Consider the following 19,548-nt stretch of genomic DNA (forward strand, 5'->3'; position numbering starts at 1 on the left):
TGTTGCTCTCTATCCATCCTGTCCATCCGCCTCATAATCTTGTACACCTCAATCAGGGTCACCCCTCAGTCTTCTCTGCTCCAACGAAAACAACCCAAGTCGATCCAACCTCTCTTCATAACTTAAATATTTCATCCCAGGGAACATCCTGGTGAATCTCCTCTGCACCTCCTCCAGTGCAATAGCATCCTTCATATAATGTGTCGACCAAAACTGCACACAGTACTCAAACTGTGACCACACTAATGTTCCATACAGCTCCAACATGACCTCTCTATTTTTGTAATTTATGCCCCAATTGATAAAGCAAGTGTCCCATATGACTTTTTCACCACGCCACTAACATGCTCCTCTGCCTTCAGAAATCTATGGAAACATACGCTAAGGCCCCTTTGTTCCTCAGAACCTCCTAGTGTCATGCCGTTCATTGAACACTTCCTAGTCAGATTACTCCTTCCAGAGTGTGTCACCTCATAATTTTCAGGGTTAAATTCCATCTGCTACTGATCTGCCCATTTGACCATGCCGTCTATATCTTCCTGTAGCCCAAGACACTCAAGCTCACTGTTAATCTCCCGGCCAATCTTCATGGCAACCACAAATTTACTAATCCTACCGCCCACATATTCATCTATGTCGTTTATATAAATAACAATTAATAGGCGCCCCAACACAGAAGCCTGTGGTACACCACTGACGCTGTCTTCCATTCTCTAAAGCATCCTCCTGTCATCACCCTATGTCTCATACAACAAAGCCAATGTTGAATCCAACTTATCAAATTAACCTTTACCCCATGTGCCTTTTGCCTTCTTTTAAGTCTTCCATGTGGGACATTGTCAATGGATTTCCTTAATTCCATAAAAACTATACCAACTGCACTACCCTTATCTACGCACCTGGTCACCTCCTTTAAAAAATCAATCAAACTTGTTCGGCATGACCTCTCTCTGACAAAGCCATGCTGAATATTCCTGAAAAGAACTTTGCCCCTTCAAAAGTAGATTGATTCTCTACGTCAGAATTTTCTCCAATAGGTTCCCTACCACCGACGTGAGACTCATCGGTCTGTAATTAACAGGCTTATCTCTACAACAGTTCTTAAATAGTCGAACCACATTAGCTCTTCTCCATTCATCTGACACCTCTCCTGTGGTCAGAGATGAATTAAAAATTCCTCTCAAACGTCATCAAAGAGACATTAGATAGCTTTATTGCAGGAATTAGCTTAAACTATCATTGGGTAGTGAAGATATATTTTATAACAACGGAACTGATATTCCAACCAATCAAACCATGTGGGCCTTTATGCTGCAGCCACATAAATAGACCTAGTAATTGTTCCCTCCTGGTATGAGTTCAACTGACAATTTTGCATCACCAAAATATTTATTTTCCTCTTTATTTTGAAATAATTTATTTCTCTGAAAATTCCACCATTTCCCAGTTCTCTACACAAAGGTTTTTCTTGACCATCAATTCTAAATCCTTCTCAAATTGAAAGTTTTATATCAGACGTTAAGTTCTTGACCCCTCAACGAATGGAAGCTACCTGCATCTATTTACCCAGTCCTCCTGAATATCAACCAGGTGGGCACGAATCAAAAAATAAAATCAACTTGAGATCAGTGAACAAACTACTGAGCGGAAGTGGAGTTAAGACGGTTAAATATTAATTCTGTTTGTTGATGGTTGTTAACTTCGTTATACTGATTAATGTGAAGATTAGCTTTGATAACTTGAAGAGTATCCTAAACATCGGGATATTGGAGGGGCAGATTGCCAACAAATAACTCCAGGCTGCAACGCCCCTAGCCCCCCATTCCCCACGCCACTCCACAGATTTTCCTAGCCAGCCAGAATATAATGTAGTGTATAATCCTGAGGCAAACTGAAAGTATGACCATGAAGCGCCAAGGCTGATTAATATAGTCAAAAGAACTGTTCCAATGGATGGCTAAAACTACGAAATGATATGCTGATCCTGGTTCTGAACGGTGTGATGCATTGAACGAGCGGATGGAGGGCGGAATCATAACATACTTCCTGGTAGATATATGAACTTGAGGAGATCTGGTTTACTGTTGACATTAAATACTTTAATCTCAGTAACAGACACTGTAAAAAAAAGTTTATCATTTATAGTTTGTTTTTTCCATTTTCCTTTGAACATTGCCCGTTAAATGGGAAGCAACAGTTTATAAAAAGTACTTTTAAAATGGTCTCAACCTACCATGCAAAAGTGGTAAGTTCCAGGATGAATTCATATGGGATTTTATTTGAAACATGCATTGTATACTATTTCATGATTTTATTGGAACTTAACTCGTCTGATATCCGTGTTGTAAACCGTGTTGTGTGGTTCTGCTATGGAAAATGCACCATTTTATTTAATATGGTAGGTACAAAAACAAGAACAGATTTGCTGTTAAATGTTTAATTTATGGATATTTATCAAGAGTGAAATTACCATTAAAATAAATTCAATGCATCTTATTTGTAAAGGTTTGAGTTTAGCTTTAACGCAATCATGCAATGCATAACAGGCGCATTGTATAGTAAACGGAAACAAATGTATACTGACTCAATGCTTTACTGTATATTCGGCCTCATACACTGTACTCAGCGCTCTGCTATGTTTGGATCTCCCACAGCGGCTACTTGTCATTGTAAGTTCCACTTCCCGCTTGCGCATTATTGCATCCTTAATAAACGTACGGTGCGTCACTGCGGTGTTCAAGAATGTTATTGCAAACCTTACATGTACAAAGGGCTTTGAACTTCAATTGTGAAAGAGCTTCATTTATTCACTGTGTGGTTGTAACCCTTTACCCGTCACACTTTAATGTTCCACATAACTGTGAGGATCTCCGAAAGCCAAAGTCCAGAATGTTGCAGGGTCGCTTGGCGGACAGGCTCTGCCAATGTGACTCACAGTCAGCTTTGGGGTTCTGGCGATGAGCTGATTTTGTTTCAGTGCAATAACTACATTTTCATTTTACTTTTTTCAGACGGAAACCCAATTTGAGGCAGGAGTCGGGCAGCAGGTAAATTATGTCAAGCAGCGATTCATCAACAAGCATCTACAAAAAAACATCAATATCTAATCAATTGCAGCGTCCAGAATTAACACGTGAAAATATGTAATGGAAGATTAAGACAGTATTGTTCAAATTCATTTACGCATGAATGCAATTCCCTGGCCCTGTTTGTGGGTGTAGACTTCTTGGCTCCTTATATTTCTAATTGACAGTCAACGAGTATCCCCGACATTGCCTACCCTTGTGTTCTAAATTAAGCTCTTACTGTAACTAGCGTCCACTCTTTCAAAATAAGTACAAAATGCCTTCCCCCTTTACATCCTTTCATTCCATTTCTAATGAGGCCTCTCGTGTGTTTCGGAACATAAGCGAAGCTCAGGAAAGCGTTCATTAATATTGTGGAATCTCCTTGGATATTTATTTTGTCATTGGTTAAAAATATGAGCAATCAACCCAAAGCATCCTGTCTTTGAAAGAGCACAGTTCGTGCGCTTCTTTGAATTATCTTGACCGCCTATCAGGCTCCTCTTGATTAGCAGCAAAGTGATGGAAGCTGCTGTTTACAGTGCTGCCAAGCAGCTCTTGCACAGCCGTAAAATACTCACTGATGCGGTCCAAACTTCACCTCGTCATTTGGCCTCACGATTTACTTCAACAATTGCCCAGTTCTGCTGCCGGTAGAGGCAGGTCCCGCTCCAGTCATTGGAAACAGTTAGGGGCGCAATTTCAAACGTAGTCAGCGTCGTCTCCCTCGGCTTCACTGCTGATTGGAAGATCGGGGCCGATGTCTTAATTACGCATTATCTGAACCATTGGTCAATCCATCTCTCTGATCTGTGAACTTCGCTGTGTCACAGGTTAGTGACGACTACTGGCCGGAAACGTGAACTGCAACATAATCGCAGAAATGCACCGACTGTCAGGAAGTAAATACAATACACTCGGATTGTCTCACATTTGAAATGTAAAAAAAAACATTTTTAATAAAATGTTTTCCTTTGTCGATTGTACATTTAAAAATTGCCCCATTAAACTTTTACTCCGAATGGAACAGCAGTTCTGTGCCATTTCCCAGGATACCATTTACATTCCTCAAACGAAATAAAAACAGAGTTAGTCAAAGAACCGAAAGCAACGCTGAAAGTTTCGCAGAAAATATTCACATTGGACGTGAATGAAATTCCGGAAAAATAAAGCTGAATGAAAGCCGGAAAATTGAAAGAGTCAGCAGGTCTGGCCGGCAGTTTCTTTGCAGTGGCGAAGTGGTTTAATGGATGAGCTCTGAGATCCGGGTGCAGACCTGATATGTTAATCCTCCCTTTCGCTCTCCACAGATGGTACCGGACCTGCTGTGGCTTTCCAGCAACTTCTGTTATTATCTGAGATTCCCAACGTGTGCAGCACTGCATCTCGCATTCTGAAAACGAAAACAACCCCTGAGCAGGAATCGAAATTTCAATAATTAACAGGAAGTATCGGAGAGAAATGGTACAGAGAATTTGTGAATTTCGCTCAATCGAAATAAGCGCATTCAGGTTCCAAAGTACAGTTCATGGAAAATCATAATTGTTAACAATGCGAAAAAAACTGAGTGAAAATTTAAGTGGAGTTGTATTCGAATTAGACACGCATGTATTTCCCAAGTAAAAAGTCGCGGAAAAACTTCAAGATCATTTGCACACTTAAAGTTAACCACTGCACGAACGTGGAGGTTGCTGACTATGATGGACGGGAATCGAAGCGGCGAAGTAACCATGCTGACCACTGTGCCACCGTCGTTGACTGGTGAGGAATTTTGGCGATTTTTCTTTTCAATTTATGATTGAAGTGTTTCCTATTGGTCACTGGTATAGTTTCAACCACCGTCAAAGATTAATACGGACAACACCAAATAATGATTCACCTTGTTTTGGACTGAAGTTATAGCTGATAACTGCAATGGCTGATGTAATTCAAATATGGCTTTTTCTGAAGCTCACGTTAGTCATTCAGTAGAAATAATTATAAGTGCAGTTGTTGTTGACAAGATTCAGAATTAGTTTTTTTACTTCTCCTTTCACTGATTAATGACACATGTTTCATTATGTAACGCTTATTCTGTCCGCACCCCCCTCCCCGCCTCCCCCAAATCTACCAATTCACTGAAAAATAACACAGATTCCACCGCGTGGCACCTTTTCAAATAGAACAGATTCTCGGGACAAAGAGGCAAAGCCGATAGAATTATGAGGAATCTGTGTGAAAGACCGCTTTGACCTCAGCTAGAATTTTTCTCCCTAGATTTCCATGCCGCACCTTTGGTAGGATGTGAAGGCTTTATCGAGGTTGCAGAAACGATTCAAGAGAATGGTTACACGGATGAGGATCTTGATTTGCATAGATAGGTCGGAAAGGCTGGGAGTGTTCTCCCTGGAGAAGAGAAGGCGGACAGGATATTTGATAGACATATTCCAAAAAATGCGTCTTCAGGATAATGAAGGTAGAGCGAAACTGTTGGAATGGTTGAGAAAAAGGAGGAACAGATTTAAGGTGACGTGTAAAAGAAGCAAATACGACATGAGGAAAATCTTTTATGTGCAGATTAAACTGTGGAATCCACTGCCTGAGAGTATGGTGGAGATGGATTGAATCACGGCTTTCAAAGGAGAAATGCATCATTAACTGAAGGGGAAAGATTTGCCGGGCATTAGGGAACAGGCGGTGGAGTGACAGGGGTGAATTGCTTTTGTAGAGAGTTGGTACTGACACAACATGTTCCTTCTGTGCTGTAACCGCTCATTGAGTCTAACATCTTGCATTTTTATAGCACCTTTAATGGAGAGAAACCTCCCAATTTGATTAAGAGGAGAGATATCAATAAAAAAAATGTTGACTCTAAGACACAAAATGAGATATTAAGAGATATGAAAAAATGTCCAAGTGGCAACTTTTAAGTAACATCTTGAAGAAGAAAGGCAGCTGGAGAAACAGAAAACAGATCTTTGGGATAGTCAAGTTTCAAGTTAGGAAGTACATACTTTGATGGCTTCAGAAGCAGATGAGGTGAGGCAAGGAAGGAATTGCATGATATAAGGAATGCGGGAAGTATAGTATTTTATATTGATATCATAGAAATTTAGAAAATAGGCAGAGGATTAGGTCATTCGGCCCTTCGAGCCTGCTCCACTATTCACCATGATCATGGCTGATCATGCAACACAACAAAATGTTCCAGCTTTCGCCCCAAATCCTTTTCCATTTTGGCCCAAAGAGCTGTATCTAACTCACTCTTGAAAACACACAACATTTTGGATTCTACTACTTTCTGTGGTAGCGAATTCCACATGCTCCTCACTGTCTGGGTGAAGAAATTTTGCCTTATCTCAGTCCTAAATGGTCTACCCTGTATCCTTTGGCTGTGGACCTTGGCTCTGGACTGCCTCACCATCGGGAACATCCTTCCATCATTTACCCTGTCTAGTCATTTTAGAATTTTATAGGTTTCCACGAGATCCCACATCATTCTTCTGAACTCCAGCGAAAATAATCCTAAACGACTCAATGTCTTCTCATATGTCAACCCCGCCATCCCAGGAAATAGTCTGGTAAACCTTCGCTGCACTCCCTCCATAGCAAGAACATCCCTCCTCAGGCGAGGAGACCAAAACTACACATAGTATTCCATGTGTGGTTCCACCAAGGCCCTGTATAAATGCAGCAAGACTTCCCTCCTCCTGTATTCGAAGCATCTGGCTATGAAGGCCAGCATACCATTTACCTTCTTTACCGCCTGCTGCATCTGTATGCTTACCTTTAGCGACTGGTATATGAGTACTCCTAGGTCTTATTGCACATTCCACTCTCTCAATATATAGCAATTCAGATCATAAAGACTCCTGTTTTTTTTTCCACCAAAATGGGGAACCTCACATTTGCCCACATTATACTGCATCTGCTGTACATTTCTCCACTCAGCTTGTCCAAATCACCCTGAATCATATCTGCATCCTCCTCACAGCTCACCCTCCCTCCCAGCCTTGTGTCATCTGCAAATGTGCAGATATTACATTTAGTTCTCTCATCTGAACCATTGATATATATTGTGAATAGCTGGGGTCCCAGCACCGATCCCTGCAGTACTCAACTAGTCACTGTCTGCCATTCGGAAAAAAAAAAAGACCCGTTTATTCCTACTATTTGTTTCCCGTGTGCCAACCTGTTTTCTATTCATCTCAATAGACTACCCCAAACCCATGCACTTTAATTTTACACACCAATCTCTTATGTGGGACTTTGTCCAAACCCTTCTGTAAGTCCAAATAAATCACATCCATTGGTTTCCCCTCATTAACGCTAATAGTTACATTATTGAAAAATTCCAATAGATTTGTCAAGTATTATTTCCCTTGCATAAACCCATGCTCACTCCATCCGATTCTGCCACTGTTTTCGAAGTCCTCAGTTATTAAATCTTTCATAATGGACTTTAAAATTTTCCCCACTACCTACGTCAGGCTGAGAGGTCTATAACTTCTGCTTTCCCTCGACCTCCCTTTTTAAATGGTGTGATTGCATTAGCTACACTACAATCTTTAGGAACTGTTTCAGAGTCTATTGGATCTTGGATGATGACCCGCCATGCAACCACTATTTCTAGTGCCAATTCCCTAAGTACTCTGGGATGCAGATTTTCAGGCCCTGATATTTATCGGCCTTCTAACACATCAATTTCTCCAGATCCATTTGCCTACTAATACTGATTTATTTTAGTTCCTCGTTCTCACTAAACCCTATGTTCCCCAACATTTCTGGTTTCCTTCTTTGTGAAGACTGGGGCAAAGTGTGTATTTAGCTGCTCAGCCCTTTATTCGTTCCCTCCCCATTATAATTTCCCGTGTTTCAGGCTGTAAGGGAGCTACATTTGTCTTCATCAATGTTTTCCTCTTCATTTAGCTATAGAAACAGTTACAGTCAGTTTTCATGTTCCCCGCAATCTTACTCTCATATTCTATTTTCCCCTTCTTAATCAATCCCTTGGCCCTCCTTTGCTGAATTCTAATCTGCTCCCAATCCTCACAACTGTTGCTTTTTCTGGACAATTTGGATGCCTCTTACTTGGAACTAGTAATATCTCTAATTTCCCTTGTAAGCCATTCTTTGGCAAACTTTTCTATTTTACTTTTGCGCCAGACAGGAAAAACAGTTGTTGCAGCTCACCCATGTGCTCTTCGAATGTTTTCCATTGCCAATCCACCATCATTCCTTAAAGTAACATTTCCCAAATCATCATAGCCGACTAGCGTCTCATATCATCATACTTCCCTTTATTAAGATTTAGGATCTTCGTCACAGAAGCAACTTTGCCACTCTCCATCTTCCTGAAGAGTTCTGTCACGTTATTGTCGCACATCCCCAATGGGCCTCGCACAACCTAGATTGCCAATCATTCGTTTCTCATTACAGAATACCCAGTCTCGAATGGACTGTTCTCCAGCTGTTTCTTCAGCTCTCTTGTTATGGCGCTCAGCCTTAAATTCTGTTCGAATCCTAACAATAACTTTGTTTTGGTACTCAGCATCATACCCAATAGGAAGGCATCAACATGCATCATAAAGATGACCGCGAGTTTCCCGCCATGGTGGCAATAAAGTATTGCCTGTTTTGCCTTCAGTTGGAGACAACCCAACTTCAACAAAATGATCTAACTGAAACGCATTGCACTCTAAAAGCATTGCTGAAACTGTCGACTCACTTATTAACTTCCAAAGTGTTCATTCCGCTTTATGAGATTAGAGAACTGCTTCCTTCTGGAAGTGAACTCTCCGCAGAATTACAGCTTCTATACTTATTGGCTTATATTCCCTACAAAAGTTTTCAAAGCTGTCAAAAAAATCAAAATTACATTTTACACGCTGTGTGATTCCACTCTGACATTTTTATCTCCTAACATTTATTTAAAACTCCAGGACTATAGCCTAATGCTGGTCTTATAATTTGCATCTGCTAGGACGTTTCCTCATGATAATTATCTAGACGATAATGCAAGCTGACCTCGAGTTGGGGACCTGTGCAAACATGCCAAACAACTCCACCTGTTGATTTTGTTTTTCCGTTTAGCCTCCCATATGACATTATCCCGTCATGTATTGGCAGCTACAACAACATTTCGGTCATGGGGGCATCTGATTCTATTATTTTGTCAGGATGGTCAGGGATTTTCTATTCCACTGTTTTAACTTTATACACTGTGACACTCATCTGCTGATTTTTTTCCAGATTACTAATCTTAAAACCCCCGTATACACTGAGAACCTTACTACCGTAACTGAATTATTTATTTTTTTGTGATCATTGGCCATTTCATTGTTGCAATTCGAGCTACTTCCCTATTTTCCAATCAGGTAATTCATTCCCCCTGTCCATGACCTTCACTGCTTGTACATCATCCTGGACATTCAATTAATTCTTATAGTTTCCAGTCAGTTACCCTGCTCATCCTACCATTTTTGCATTCTTCCAGTTGTTATATCCTTTTGGATGGTCCGCCATATGGGGGGCAACTTTGGGCAGCTGGGATCTAGACAAAATATCCCACTCCTGTTTATCACGATCAGTCTATCTCTTGAAAACCAACCCCGATTTATCATATCATGTTCCTCCGTAAAAATGAGCATTAGGTCCGTTTACGGACCAAACCTGGAATTTATGCACATGGAGGCAGGGGTACCGGTCTCCAGTACCTGGTGTACACATTGGTAGATATTGGAGACCGTAGTCTAACAGCTGCAAAAGGGCAAAAAGCTGCTAAACTTTCTGGAATGTGAGGATAGGTGGCATGTGAATTCAATGCAGCGAAATTTCAGGTGATACATTTTGGTAGAAAGAGCATGTAAAGACAAAATAATATGAAGGGTGCAAGTCTTAAGGCGGTGTAGGAGCAGAGGGACCTGGGTGTGTATGTTTCTTTGCAATTTGGCATTGCAGGACAGGTTGATAGAGCAGTTAATAAAGAATACATTATGCTAGGCATTATGATTAGCACCAGAGAATTCAGTGTCTGGGAGATAATGTTGAGTATGTCTAAGACATTTGTCTGACTTCAACTGGAGAGCTGGGTACAGTTCTGGAAAGGATTTGAAGGCATTGAAGAGTCTGCAGAAGAGGCTAAGAAGAATAATTGTCGGGGGAAGAAACTTCAGATATGAAGATAGATTGGAGAATTTGAGAACCTTTTACTTGAACATGGAAGCTGATAGGGGATTGATGGAAGTAACCAAGGTCATGAAGAGTCTGGACAGGGTAGGTAGGGGAAAAATTGCTCCTATTGGCGAGATAATTGAAAAGATGGGGCATTGATTTAAGCTAATTGGTAAAATAAGTAAAAGTGATATGAGATCAAACTTTATCTCAAAGCGAGTGGTTAGGGCCTGAATGCACTACCTGAGTTTATAGTGGGGCCATGTCCAATAGAGGTATGCAGTAGGGAATTGGACGAGAGCTTGAAAAGAAACAAAGCACAGATTTACATGGAGAAGTCAGGAGAATGGCATTTGATGAACGTGTTATTGGGAAAGACGGTGCAGAAATGATAGATCGAATGATGTTCTTCTGTGCTGTAACAATTCTGTGATTCTGTCTCTACACCGCAAAATATATGAGTATAAGATGCACAAGCTTTTATTGCCAGGTAACACCGCAAAATTGAAGGATTCACGAGCCCAAACGCTCAGCACTGGGTTGAAGATTCCATAAACCAATACAAACCCTTCAGGCCAGTCATCATCAATGTTTAGCGTTGAATTGGTTATTTCACACTTTGCCGGAAAGAATCAATGTTTTGCACTTTGGGCAATTTATTGTATAATGGTAATTGGAATCAGAGCAAAAAACTCTTAATGATTCCAAATGCAATGCTAGGTTTCAAACGCTTACTCTGCCTTTCCAGACCAACTTTTGGTCAGAGCTCAAAACTGTCTAAAAGTGCGACCACCTCAGATTGCCGATCAGCAATTCCGTCCTTGTACTGATGGCTGCACCAATATTCTGTCAACTTCGAAATTCAACAATCATGGAGTCCTCCATTCTTTGTATCGCTGCACTGTTGTCTGTATTTGATCTGAAAATAATTGGAAATGACTGTTTCCCCCTTTTTACGGCAGCAGCCATTCGGTCTAAAATAGGTTATCTTCCATGAAACTGAAATCCCATCAGAACCAGGAGTCTAACTCTATGTGACATTTGGGCTCTGCCCAGCACCTTAAATGCAAGCAAAGTTTCGGGGACCTATTCACGAAACTTTGTTAATCTCTTATATCGCCTATTAAATTCCTAAATATACTCTTCCATGGATTGCTTATTTGACTTCTTAAATTTATCATAATTTGACAACACTTCGTAGGCTTCCAACAAATCAATTTTTTTGTAAATCTGATTCATAAACTCTAACAGTTAATCCCTCTTTAGCTTCTAAATCACTCGCCTCCAGCTCCAGAAATACTTTACTCCTAATTTTCCTATTTCCTGATGGTGACAAAGCCAAAGCCTGTCTTTGCAATGCCCTGATTAACGAATTGAATCGAGTCCACATTCTTATCTGCTTCTCCACAGTTCATTCAGTTTAGATTTGGAAAAAAAAAACGGCTGATCAAAGCTTGAAATTTGCTTCAGACTTCAGCTATTTTGCACTGGAGGTTGTTCTTGCCAGAAATCTTGAAGAAAATAAATATTCTGCTTCTAACCACTACAGCTCGATGACCATTCCCTGCGACCATGTTATCATTTACGGCTCATTCAATGAGTAAAGAAGGAATCTGGGGCCAGTCTTTCCTTGGCAAAGGCTTATTCACGAAACCCAAAGGACACAGGCACATACTTTCCTTCCTTCACACGGGTCAAAGCCGTTTCTTATTTATACTTAAGAATAACGCACCGACATTTCCACAGTTAGTAACAATTTCTCTCACAACTAGAGTATGCACTTAAAAGTGACAGGATGCAGTATTAACAATCAAAAACTTTAAGTTAGGCCCTTCAAAACTGCTCTGTGCACAAACACAGGAGGTTCTGACTACCTGTTAGGCAGGTAAAGGCATCCAGAAAGTAGCAATGGGTGGGCATTAGCCCTAGCACTTGTTCAACAAGTCCAAGCTAGCAGCCTTCATAAAGGTAAGCAGTGGCTACACGGTGGATCAATGCTGCCTCCGGGTGCTCATTCAAAAGGGCAAAATAACGAAAGATGAATTTACTTGCAGAAAGCGAAACTAAATTTAGATTGATAGAGAGCAATCTGCAGCCAAGAACGTGAGTTCTCAATATTCAGCTGCCGGCAAGGTGCCAGTTTTAAGGGCACCTCTTCTATGCTGGAGATGAATCTGGAATGGGAGGGGGATGATCTCGTTGCCGTGATCCACGTGGGAACCAAAAACATCGCGATAACTAAGGAAGAGTTTCCGCTGAGGTAGCGTGAGCACCTACATGTCAAAATAAGAGGTAAAATCAGAAAAAAACAAATATTTACCTGCATTACTACATGTGCCACTAGAAATTTGACATAGGATGAATAGGATTAGAGGGTAGTTAACTCCAAGACTGGTGTGGGAGTTTATCACAAATATTAATGAGTGGGTATAATGCGATGGCCAATACAAAAATGTGGTTCCAAAGTGGCCACGATTGGGAATTCAATTTGCATAGATATTTCAGACAAGAGGTAAAAAGGAAAGGCAGATGGAATAACACTGTAAATAAACTATAAGTTCAATATATTAGTGAGAAGTGATATTGGCTCTGAAAATTAAGATGCCAAGTCACTTAGGATGTAACCAACGGATGTCCAATGAAAGGAGATCATTAGCAGGAGCTGTTCACAATATCCCAATACACCTTATTTTAGGACATACGGTATATCAAAAAAAATAATGGGGCTTCAAAATGTACGGTAATAATTGTGGGAGATTTCAATGTTCACAAAGTTTAGACAAATCATAGTGCCACAGATATAGTTAAGGAGAGAGTCCATATAATGTGCTTATGCCCTTTTCGTAGACCAATTAAGTCTGGTACAAAGAGAGGCAGGGTGTTTCAGAGTTTGTAAGGCATAATCAGAAGATTAAGTAATTACCTCACAGTGTACTCATAGACTCATAGACGTTTAGAACACAGAAGGAGGCCATTCGGCCCATCGTGTATGCGGCGGTCAGTAAATATCTGACAGCACTAATCCTATTTTCCAGTGCATGTTCCATAGCCCTGGTCATTTGAATCCAAGTGAATATCGAAATGCTTCTTAAATATGACAAGCGAATGTGGTCTGCCCTCCTTTCAGGCAATGTAGCAATCCAATTCTGCCAGGTGTCTCAACCTCCCCCTAGTAAAGCTGGCCACTGTATTCAGTTCAAAGAGAATGCGATGATTACAAAAAAAATCAACTTCATTTCATCACAATTTGTTACAAATTTGGATGCTACGTGGTTTGTTAGAGTTGGGTTCCATGGCCCATAACTTCCGAGCTCCAGAGCAGGTTACATGGGGAAACGCCAAATATGCGCAGGGAGGATTCCAGGTAAGGGCTGCACAGCAATTGCCTGGGTTGTTCAAACTTCCTTTGGGGAATTTCCCTGCACTGGGAAAAATCCAAAAATGCAATTTAAATCAGATAATCCCGATGGTTCGAACTATCTTACCTCAATAGTTACCCAGAAGAAGTTAAAATAATTAAAACCACTTCTAACTTCCAGGCATCTCTAGCAAATACCGACACCGAATCCCATTGGGACTCTCCCGCGCCCCACCCCCAACACCACATCGCCCCTGCGCCCTTCACTGACACGAAACACCGAGGAATCCTCGCTCACCAAACTACCCCACCCCCACGGAACACAAGCCACCCCGAATCCCGAGACTCCACTTAACACTTACAGCACTGACCCGACATGACCCGCCCCTCCCTCCAAGTGTCAAACCCTCACGCAGACTGGCCGACTTGCTGACGACCTGAAAATCCTGGAATCTTCACCCCGACTTCCCAGCCCACCCCGAAAGCCTCCCCCCAAGCCCCCCGAGTTTTCGAACACCTCTTGGCCGCCTCTCACTCTCCTCCCCACCCCACACCCACCACTGAACGATTCATTGTCCGAACCCCGGCTGCCAGATTGACTGCACTCGTCTTCCCTCCGACTGCCTGATCACCCCCTCCCCTAACTGCGATCTTCCCTCGCGACTACCCGACCCTCCTCCCACCCCACCGACTGCACGACTTCCCCACCACTGACCGCCACATAACTGCAGGCCCTCGACCTCGGCTACCCGAATATCTCCCCCCACTGACTGGCCACGTTCTGTGGATCCCTTCTCCGCCTCCACCACCACAAAATTCTAAACACTTACTTGACAATCCCAGTATTCCCTGGCTTGAAAGGAGTTGGACCTTAAAAATTAGCTGAGTTACGTTAGCCAGTGCACTGAAAACGGTCACATGGCCTCGTTGCATCCGACTCTGCCCTGGTGGACCACATACTCAGGGAGAGCGCTGCGCTATCGAGTTCTTGCTGGACCTGAGTGGGAAGTTAGTTAAAGATATGACCGGTAGGATCTGATGGTAACAAAGTGGGAGGAGAGCGGGAATCTGCCTTAGATTGTCCCTCCGCGGAAACTAAGACCCAATGTAGATTTTGATCTTTTTAATGTTGGTATACCGTGCAACATTAAAGTGTGATTACAAAAGGAAATACTTAAATACTATTATTTAATGAAGCCCATTCACAGGTAAAGTACTGACACTGCTGTTAGCGCAAGGATTTTAATAATGTTCGTGATACTGACATGAGCCAACAAAAGTTTATAGGTCCCACACTACATGCACACCATTAAATGAGGTTCGGATTACAGCTACAGTGAATTATATTTGCTTAGCTATTCAATTGTTTTACAATTTTGAAAACATTGTGTTGAGATTTTTGTTTCAAATTCAGATACTCATTACGCAAAGGACGTTTTGTTTAAATTTCCTTACTTCTTCCGATTGATAGTGTTCACAAAGCTCATTTGCAGAATTTTGTAAAATGTAAAGTTTACGTTTATTTAAGGAACGTTTCATTTACTTTCCTTGAATATCTATGATAGATTTGCGCTGGTTTTCTTCATTGTCTGGGGCACATTTCCGTTTTGTCGCGGCAACACGTCACTTTTTCACACAAACTGGTGTCCCAAGGCCGACCTTCGACACTTCCGGATCCTGGAAATGATTGAGGTTTTGTGGAATCTCTCGCTAATTGTCCCAGATCCCGGCCGTGTATAATATATTAAATCAGCTCTCAATACCAGCAGGGAGGTAACAGTTGTTTTCTTGCCTAGTATTTTCTTTTGCAAAAGAAAGTTCTGGAAATAGCCGCTTACACATCCTTGAACTTTAATCGAATGTGCATTGATACCAGCCTGCCTTATTATTACGAATCTTGCCGAGTGGATTTAAGTTAAGCAGGGTAAGAAAGGACAAAAGTAGACAGCTTCCGTCGGTTGAAATAACTCTAAATAACCTCTACAGATTAAGAACGTTTTAAACAATTTAGAATTGATGAACTGTAACATTTAGATTCAAATTTAGATTCAGATTTTAAGTAATTCGGCAGGTTAATCAACAGTGGCAAAATATATGTGTATAGTTAGGATCAAATTGAAAACAAACTAAACAATGAAGATTGAAAGGTGTTTGAGGCTGGGCTGGTACTTTGGATCTATTTGCTCAATGGATGGTAAATTACGACTAGTACTGCGTGGGTGTGTTTGTTTTCTATTGTCGTTGCGTTTCAATATTTTAATGCCCAAGCGAGATATCAAGTAATTATTTGTAAACACATATATCTAATCACACAGTAACCGGCCAATTTCTTACCATCTCCATCAATGGACACCTCTGTAGAGCCAGGCAAAAATGCGGGGGATTGAATATGTTGTGAGACAGGCGTGCACAATACTCGCAGTACAATTATAAAGTAATTACAAATGATGATGATTGTAGCACATTGCTTCAACAATACAGACATATTAAATAATCAGATGTATCTCAGTGCAACAGCAACACTGTAGATCAGTTTATGCTTTACCCAGGTTGTAACACAATGCTTCACCGTTGATATAGCAGGAAATGGTTGCGTTCACTCGTGCAGATATCAAACAGACAGCACAACATGGAAACGATCTTATACGTGTTTATTTTTATACCAGCCAATCATTTTTTTTCATGAGAAGAAACGCCTTTTCTAGAACGTAACACTCTCATGCAGCGTGTTAGGGCAGGCAACGTTGTTTTCATTCTTCAGTTTTTATCCAGCTTCAGAATAAATGTGTAAGGAGATTTCGCGAGCTTCTTCAACTCTTCCCTGAATTTAGTTTGAGTAGCTGCATAAATACACGCGTTTGTACAAGAGTTCAAATGCATAAGCATATATCCACTTTCAGCGGCGATATAGGCAAGTTTTCCATGGTCATCTCCGTAATGCACAGTGTTGGTCACTCTATTAACTAAAAAGCTCACGGCCGCTGTTAACCACAGCAGTATAAAACTACCCGATACAGTGAACAGTAAAATGATGGATTTCCTTCGGCTGTCCGTCTCTGGGTCTTTCTGATTCTCAGTGTTATTACAACGAAGCTTCCTCCGGACCCTACCGGCTATTGAAATATACCTGACTGTCAAACCATTGAACAGTAATATTAAAGCAAACGGAAGCCAAGCGATTAAAACGCTTTGTAACCAGGAGTAAGCTGCACCAGCAGGCGATAGAAAGAAGGCCACACTGGAGCGGCAGCCTCTGTGAACATTGTCAACCATTCCGGCATGTTCAAAGGCAAACAAAAAGGGGATGTCCTCTAAATAGATCAGGACTGAGACTGTTGTGAGAACCGTGGCCGCAGTTTTCACAGCGCAATACTTTGTTTTATACTTCTGAGAACAGATAGCTACAAATCTGTCAAATGTGAACGAGACTGTAAACCACACGGACATATCTAGGGTGGTACAATTCACGTACACAATCAATTTACAAACGGCAGTGTAGGACAGGAATGATTGTGGAAAATGATAAGTGAAAATGTGATAAACCATTATATTGAAGATCGTGACCAGTAGATTTGCCGTGGTCATTGCCATCATGTAAACAGAGATACATTTAGATAGACCGCAATTTCCCTTGGAGAGAATGATGATTGTCATCAGGTTCGCTGAAAGAAAAAAAGAACAAAAATCATGCTTTTATAAAATGCTTTTAACGACCAGTGGAAGTAGCAAAACTCATTAGAACCAATGAAGTGTTTCTCTTTGTTGAAATTCAGCCTCTGTTGTGAAGACTAAAGACAGATAAGTGGTAAATAACTGGGGCAGACGCATACATTTGACAGTACTTTGTGAGGAAGATACAAATATGACCGTACTTACGGAGGGACAAGTGGATTTCTCGTTAATAGTATATTCAGCAGCTGACAACTTTAACGATTAAGAAAACAATTGCACATTCAATGTAGGGTCCTAAGAATCTTGTGTCCTTGCAGTACGCTTCCAGTCAGACAACATCAATAACTAAGTACAAATGCATGGTTATTCCAGGAACTTATGAATAGAAAGAGTAAAGTCATCTGAGACGAACAAAATCAATTCAATTCACTAAGATGTGTTTTTTTATATTTATAATTCCCTAATATTGATGACAGCGTTGACACTGGTCGAACCACAAAGGTTCTTTGCAGCTGGGTGGAGGTGAGCAATCCTCAGTGGCAATTATTTCCCAAAGTATCTTCCAAAGTGCCCTGTTGGTTGCAGGTGCTGCAGTTCGAGCAACCATCAAAGTAGAGAACAACAATAATAATGCGACATGAAGCAGCACATTCTTTGGTGACCTATCTGCTGTGGTAACAATGGAGGAATCATTCTTATCTTCCCTCTGCAAAGGGCTGAAAGCTGAACACCTACTGCCCATGGATTTCTCACCAGAATTTGGGTTGCACTATCTGGTAGATTTCTGCTGATTTACTGGTGAATAACTGATCCTGCAATGAGGAGATTTTTTGAATCTGTTATACTAATCAGTAAAAACGAGATTGTAAACAGTGACAAAACAATGGTATATGCTCACCTACCAGGAACACCGAAGGCTGTGAGGACCGGGTAGTAAATCTCTTTTATCCATACAATTATTGGGCGTACCATTTTCTTTATTATGATGTGAGATTCTTTACGGCTGTACAATTGCACCGGGAATGTACCTAAGATATGTGAAGGCTCCAAATTTATAGAACAACCGCTGCTCCGATGGGAATGTAAAACAAATTACTAATTGGTTTTAGTTACGTTCACTTCAGAAACAAAGCAAGATTCCCCACCTCATTGTGCCCAAGACGAAGTGGGAAATCCTCGGTGACAAGTTTGAAGCTGCCCATCTCAGTCCATGAAACAGTTTTAATTAAGTTAATGAGAAGGGTGTAGTTCCTGCGGGAATAAGACTACTGAACATCCTATGATCCTTTAGGGGAACATTTCTCGCCAACAACATGTTAGGATCTAAGTACATCATGTAAACTTGAGGAAACCATCACTTATCCATCAAATAATTATAAAAAAATGATTTGTCCTGCGGCAAAGATTGATGGTGAAATTAAAGTGCTGTTACTTATGACGGTTTTGTTGTAACTTTGCAGAAACTGACACAATTAAATAATCACTGGTGATTGGCCAGCTTTAATTTTATTGATGACGACCCAACATAAACCTACGGCTGGTGATCCCATTCCAACATTTCTGGTGAAAACTCTACACTATCATTGCTGTCCGCCACCCTACCATGGTGTTGCTGGTGATAACCTTTTTCGAAGATTGCTGCAGCTGATGGTGCTGCACTATCAATGCCGCTTTTCCAACGATAACATTACAAGTGATAATCATATTTAGCATTATTTAATGAGCCTTGCCTAGCATTATTTGTTTGGCCCTGCTCTGACATAAAAATAAATGTGGGCCAAATATAATTTTAATAGTGTTGGATGTATCTTATGTTAGGAGCCCCTCTTCTAAATTGACTGCTGGTGACCAGATAGTAACATTATTGTTGTTGACTTATCAGTAATGGAGATGAGGCTGTTCTAACGTTAGCTCCAGCGAATCTGCGGCAAAAATACTGATCGTATAAGGATGAAAGACTTCTCAAACAGAGAACCCTCCAATCCTCGCTCCTTGTATGAACCACTCAATGTCACCCAGGCAATATATTTCTAATGGGGCCGAGCAGGGCCGTTTCCTCAGCCCATCACAAATGAGACAATTTGCAAACACTGTGAGCGTGCAGGAGCAAAGGACGGTAACTATCAAAAGCAATGGGTCAGGTAAAGGACAATAGCACTTTAAAATGTCGATCAGGATAGTGTCTATGACCGGCAAACCAACTGCATGATAGCTTGGAATAGCTTGCCTACGTCAAAGCTGACCTGCTGTCCCTGAAGGAGTGTGGGAAACCGCACCTCACCTCATGCAGGTATTGGTAGT

General features: G+C 41.1%; 1 protein-coding gene across 1 annotated transcript; it reads right to left on the bottom strand.

Moving 5' to 3' along the window:
* Positions 1-16,332: 16,332 nt before the first annotated feature.
* LOC121293401 (probable G-protein coupled receptor 139) lies at positions 16,333-18,219 on the bottom strand. Its single transcript, XM_041216451.1, has 2 exons — positions 18,150-18,219; positions 16,333-17,237 (listed from the first exon to the last, which is right to left on the bottom strand). The coding sequence occupies exons 1-2, from the start codon at positions 18,217-18,219 to the stop codon at positions 16,333-16,335; spliced, it is 975 nt and encodes a 324-aa protein (XP_041072385.1).
* Between the last annotated feature and the right edge of the window lie 1,329 nt (positions 18,220-19,548).

Source organism: Carcharodon carcharias, chromosome 21 (genome assembly GCF_017639515.1).
Source record: "Carcharodon carcharias isolate sCarCar2 chromosome 21, sCarCar2.pri, whole genome shotgun sequence".
In the NCBI taxonomy this organism is placed as follows: Eukaryota; Metazoa; Chordata; class Chondrichthyes; order Lamniformes; family Lamnidae; genus Carcharodon; species Carcharodon carcharias.

What these genes read in the sequence shown, in the direction of transcription:
- LOC121293401 (XM_041216451.1), bottom strand. Translation starts at nt 18,219, where the DNA reads ATGGTACGCCCAATAATTGTATGGATAAAAGAGATTTACTACCCGGTC. An exon ending in CACAGCCTTCGGTGTTCCTG is followed by an intron (nt 17,238 to 18,149) that starts GTAGGTGAGCAT and finishes TTTTTCTTTCAG; the next exon opens with CGAACCTGATGACAATCATC.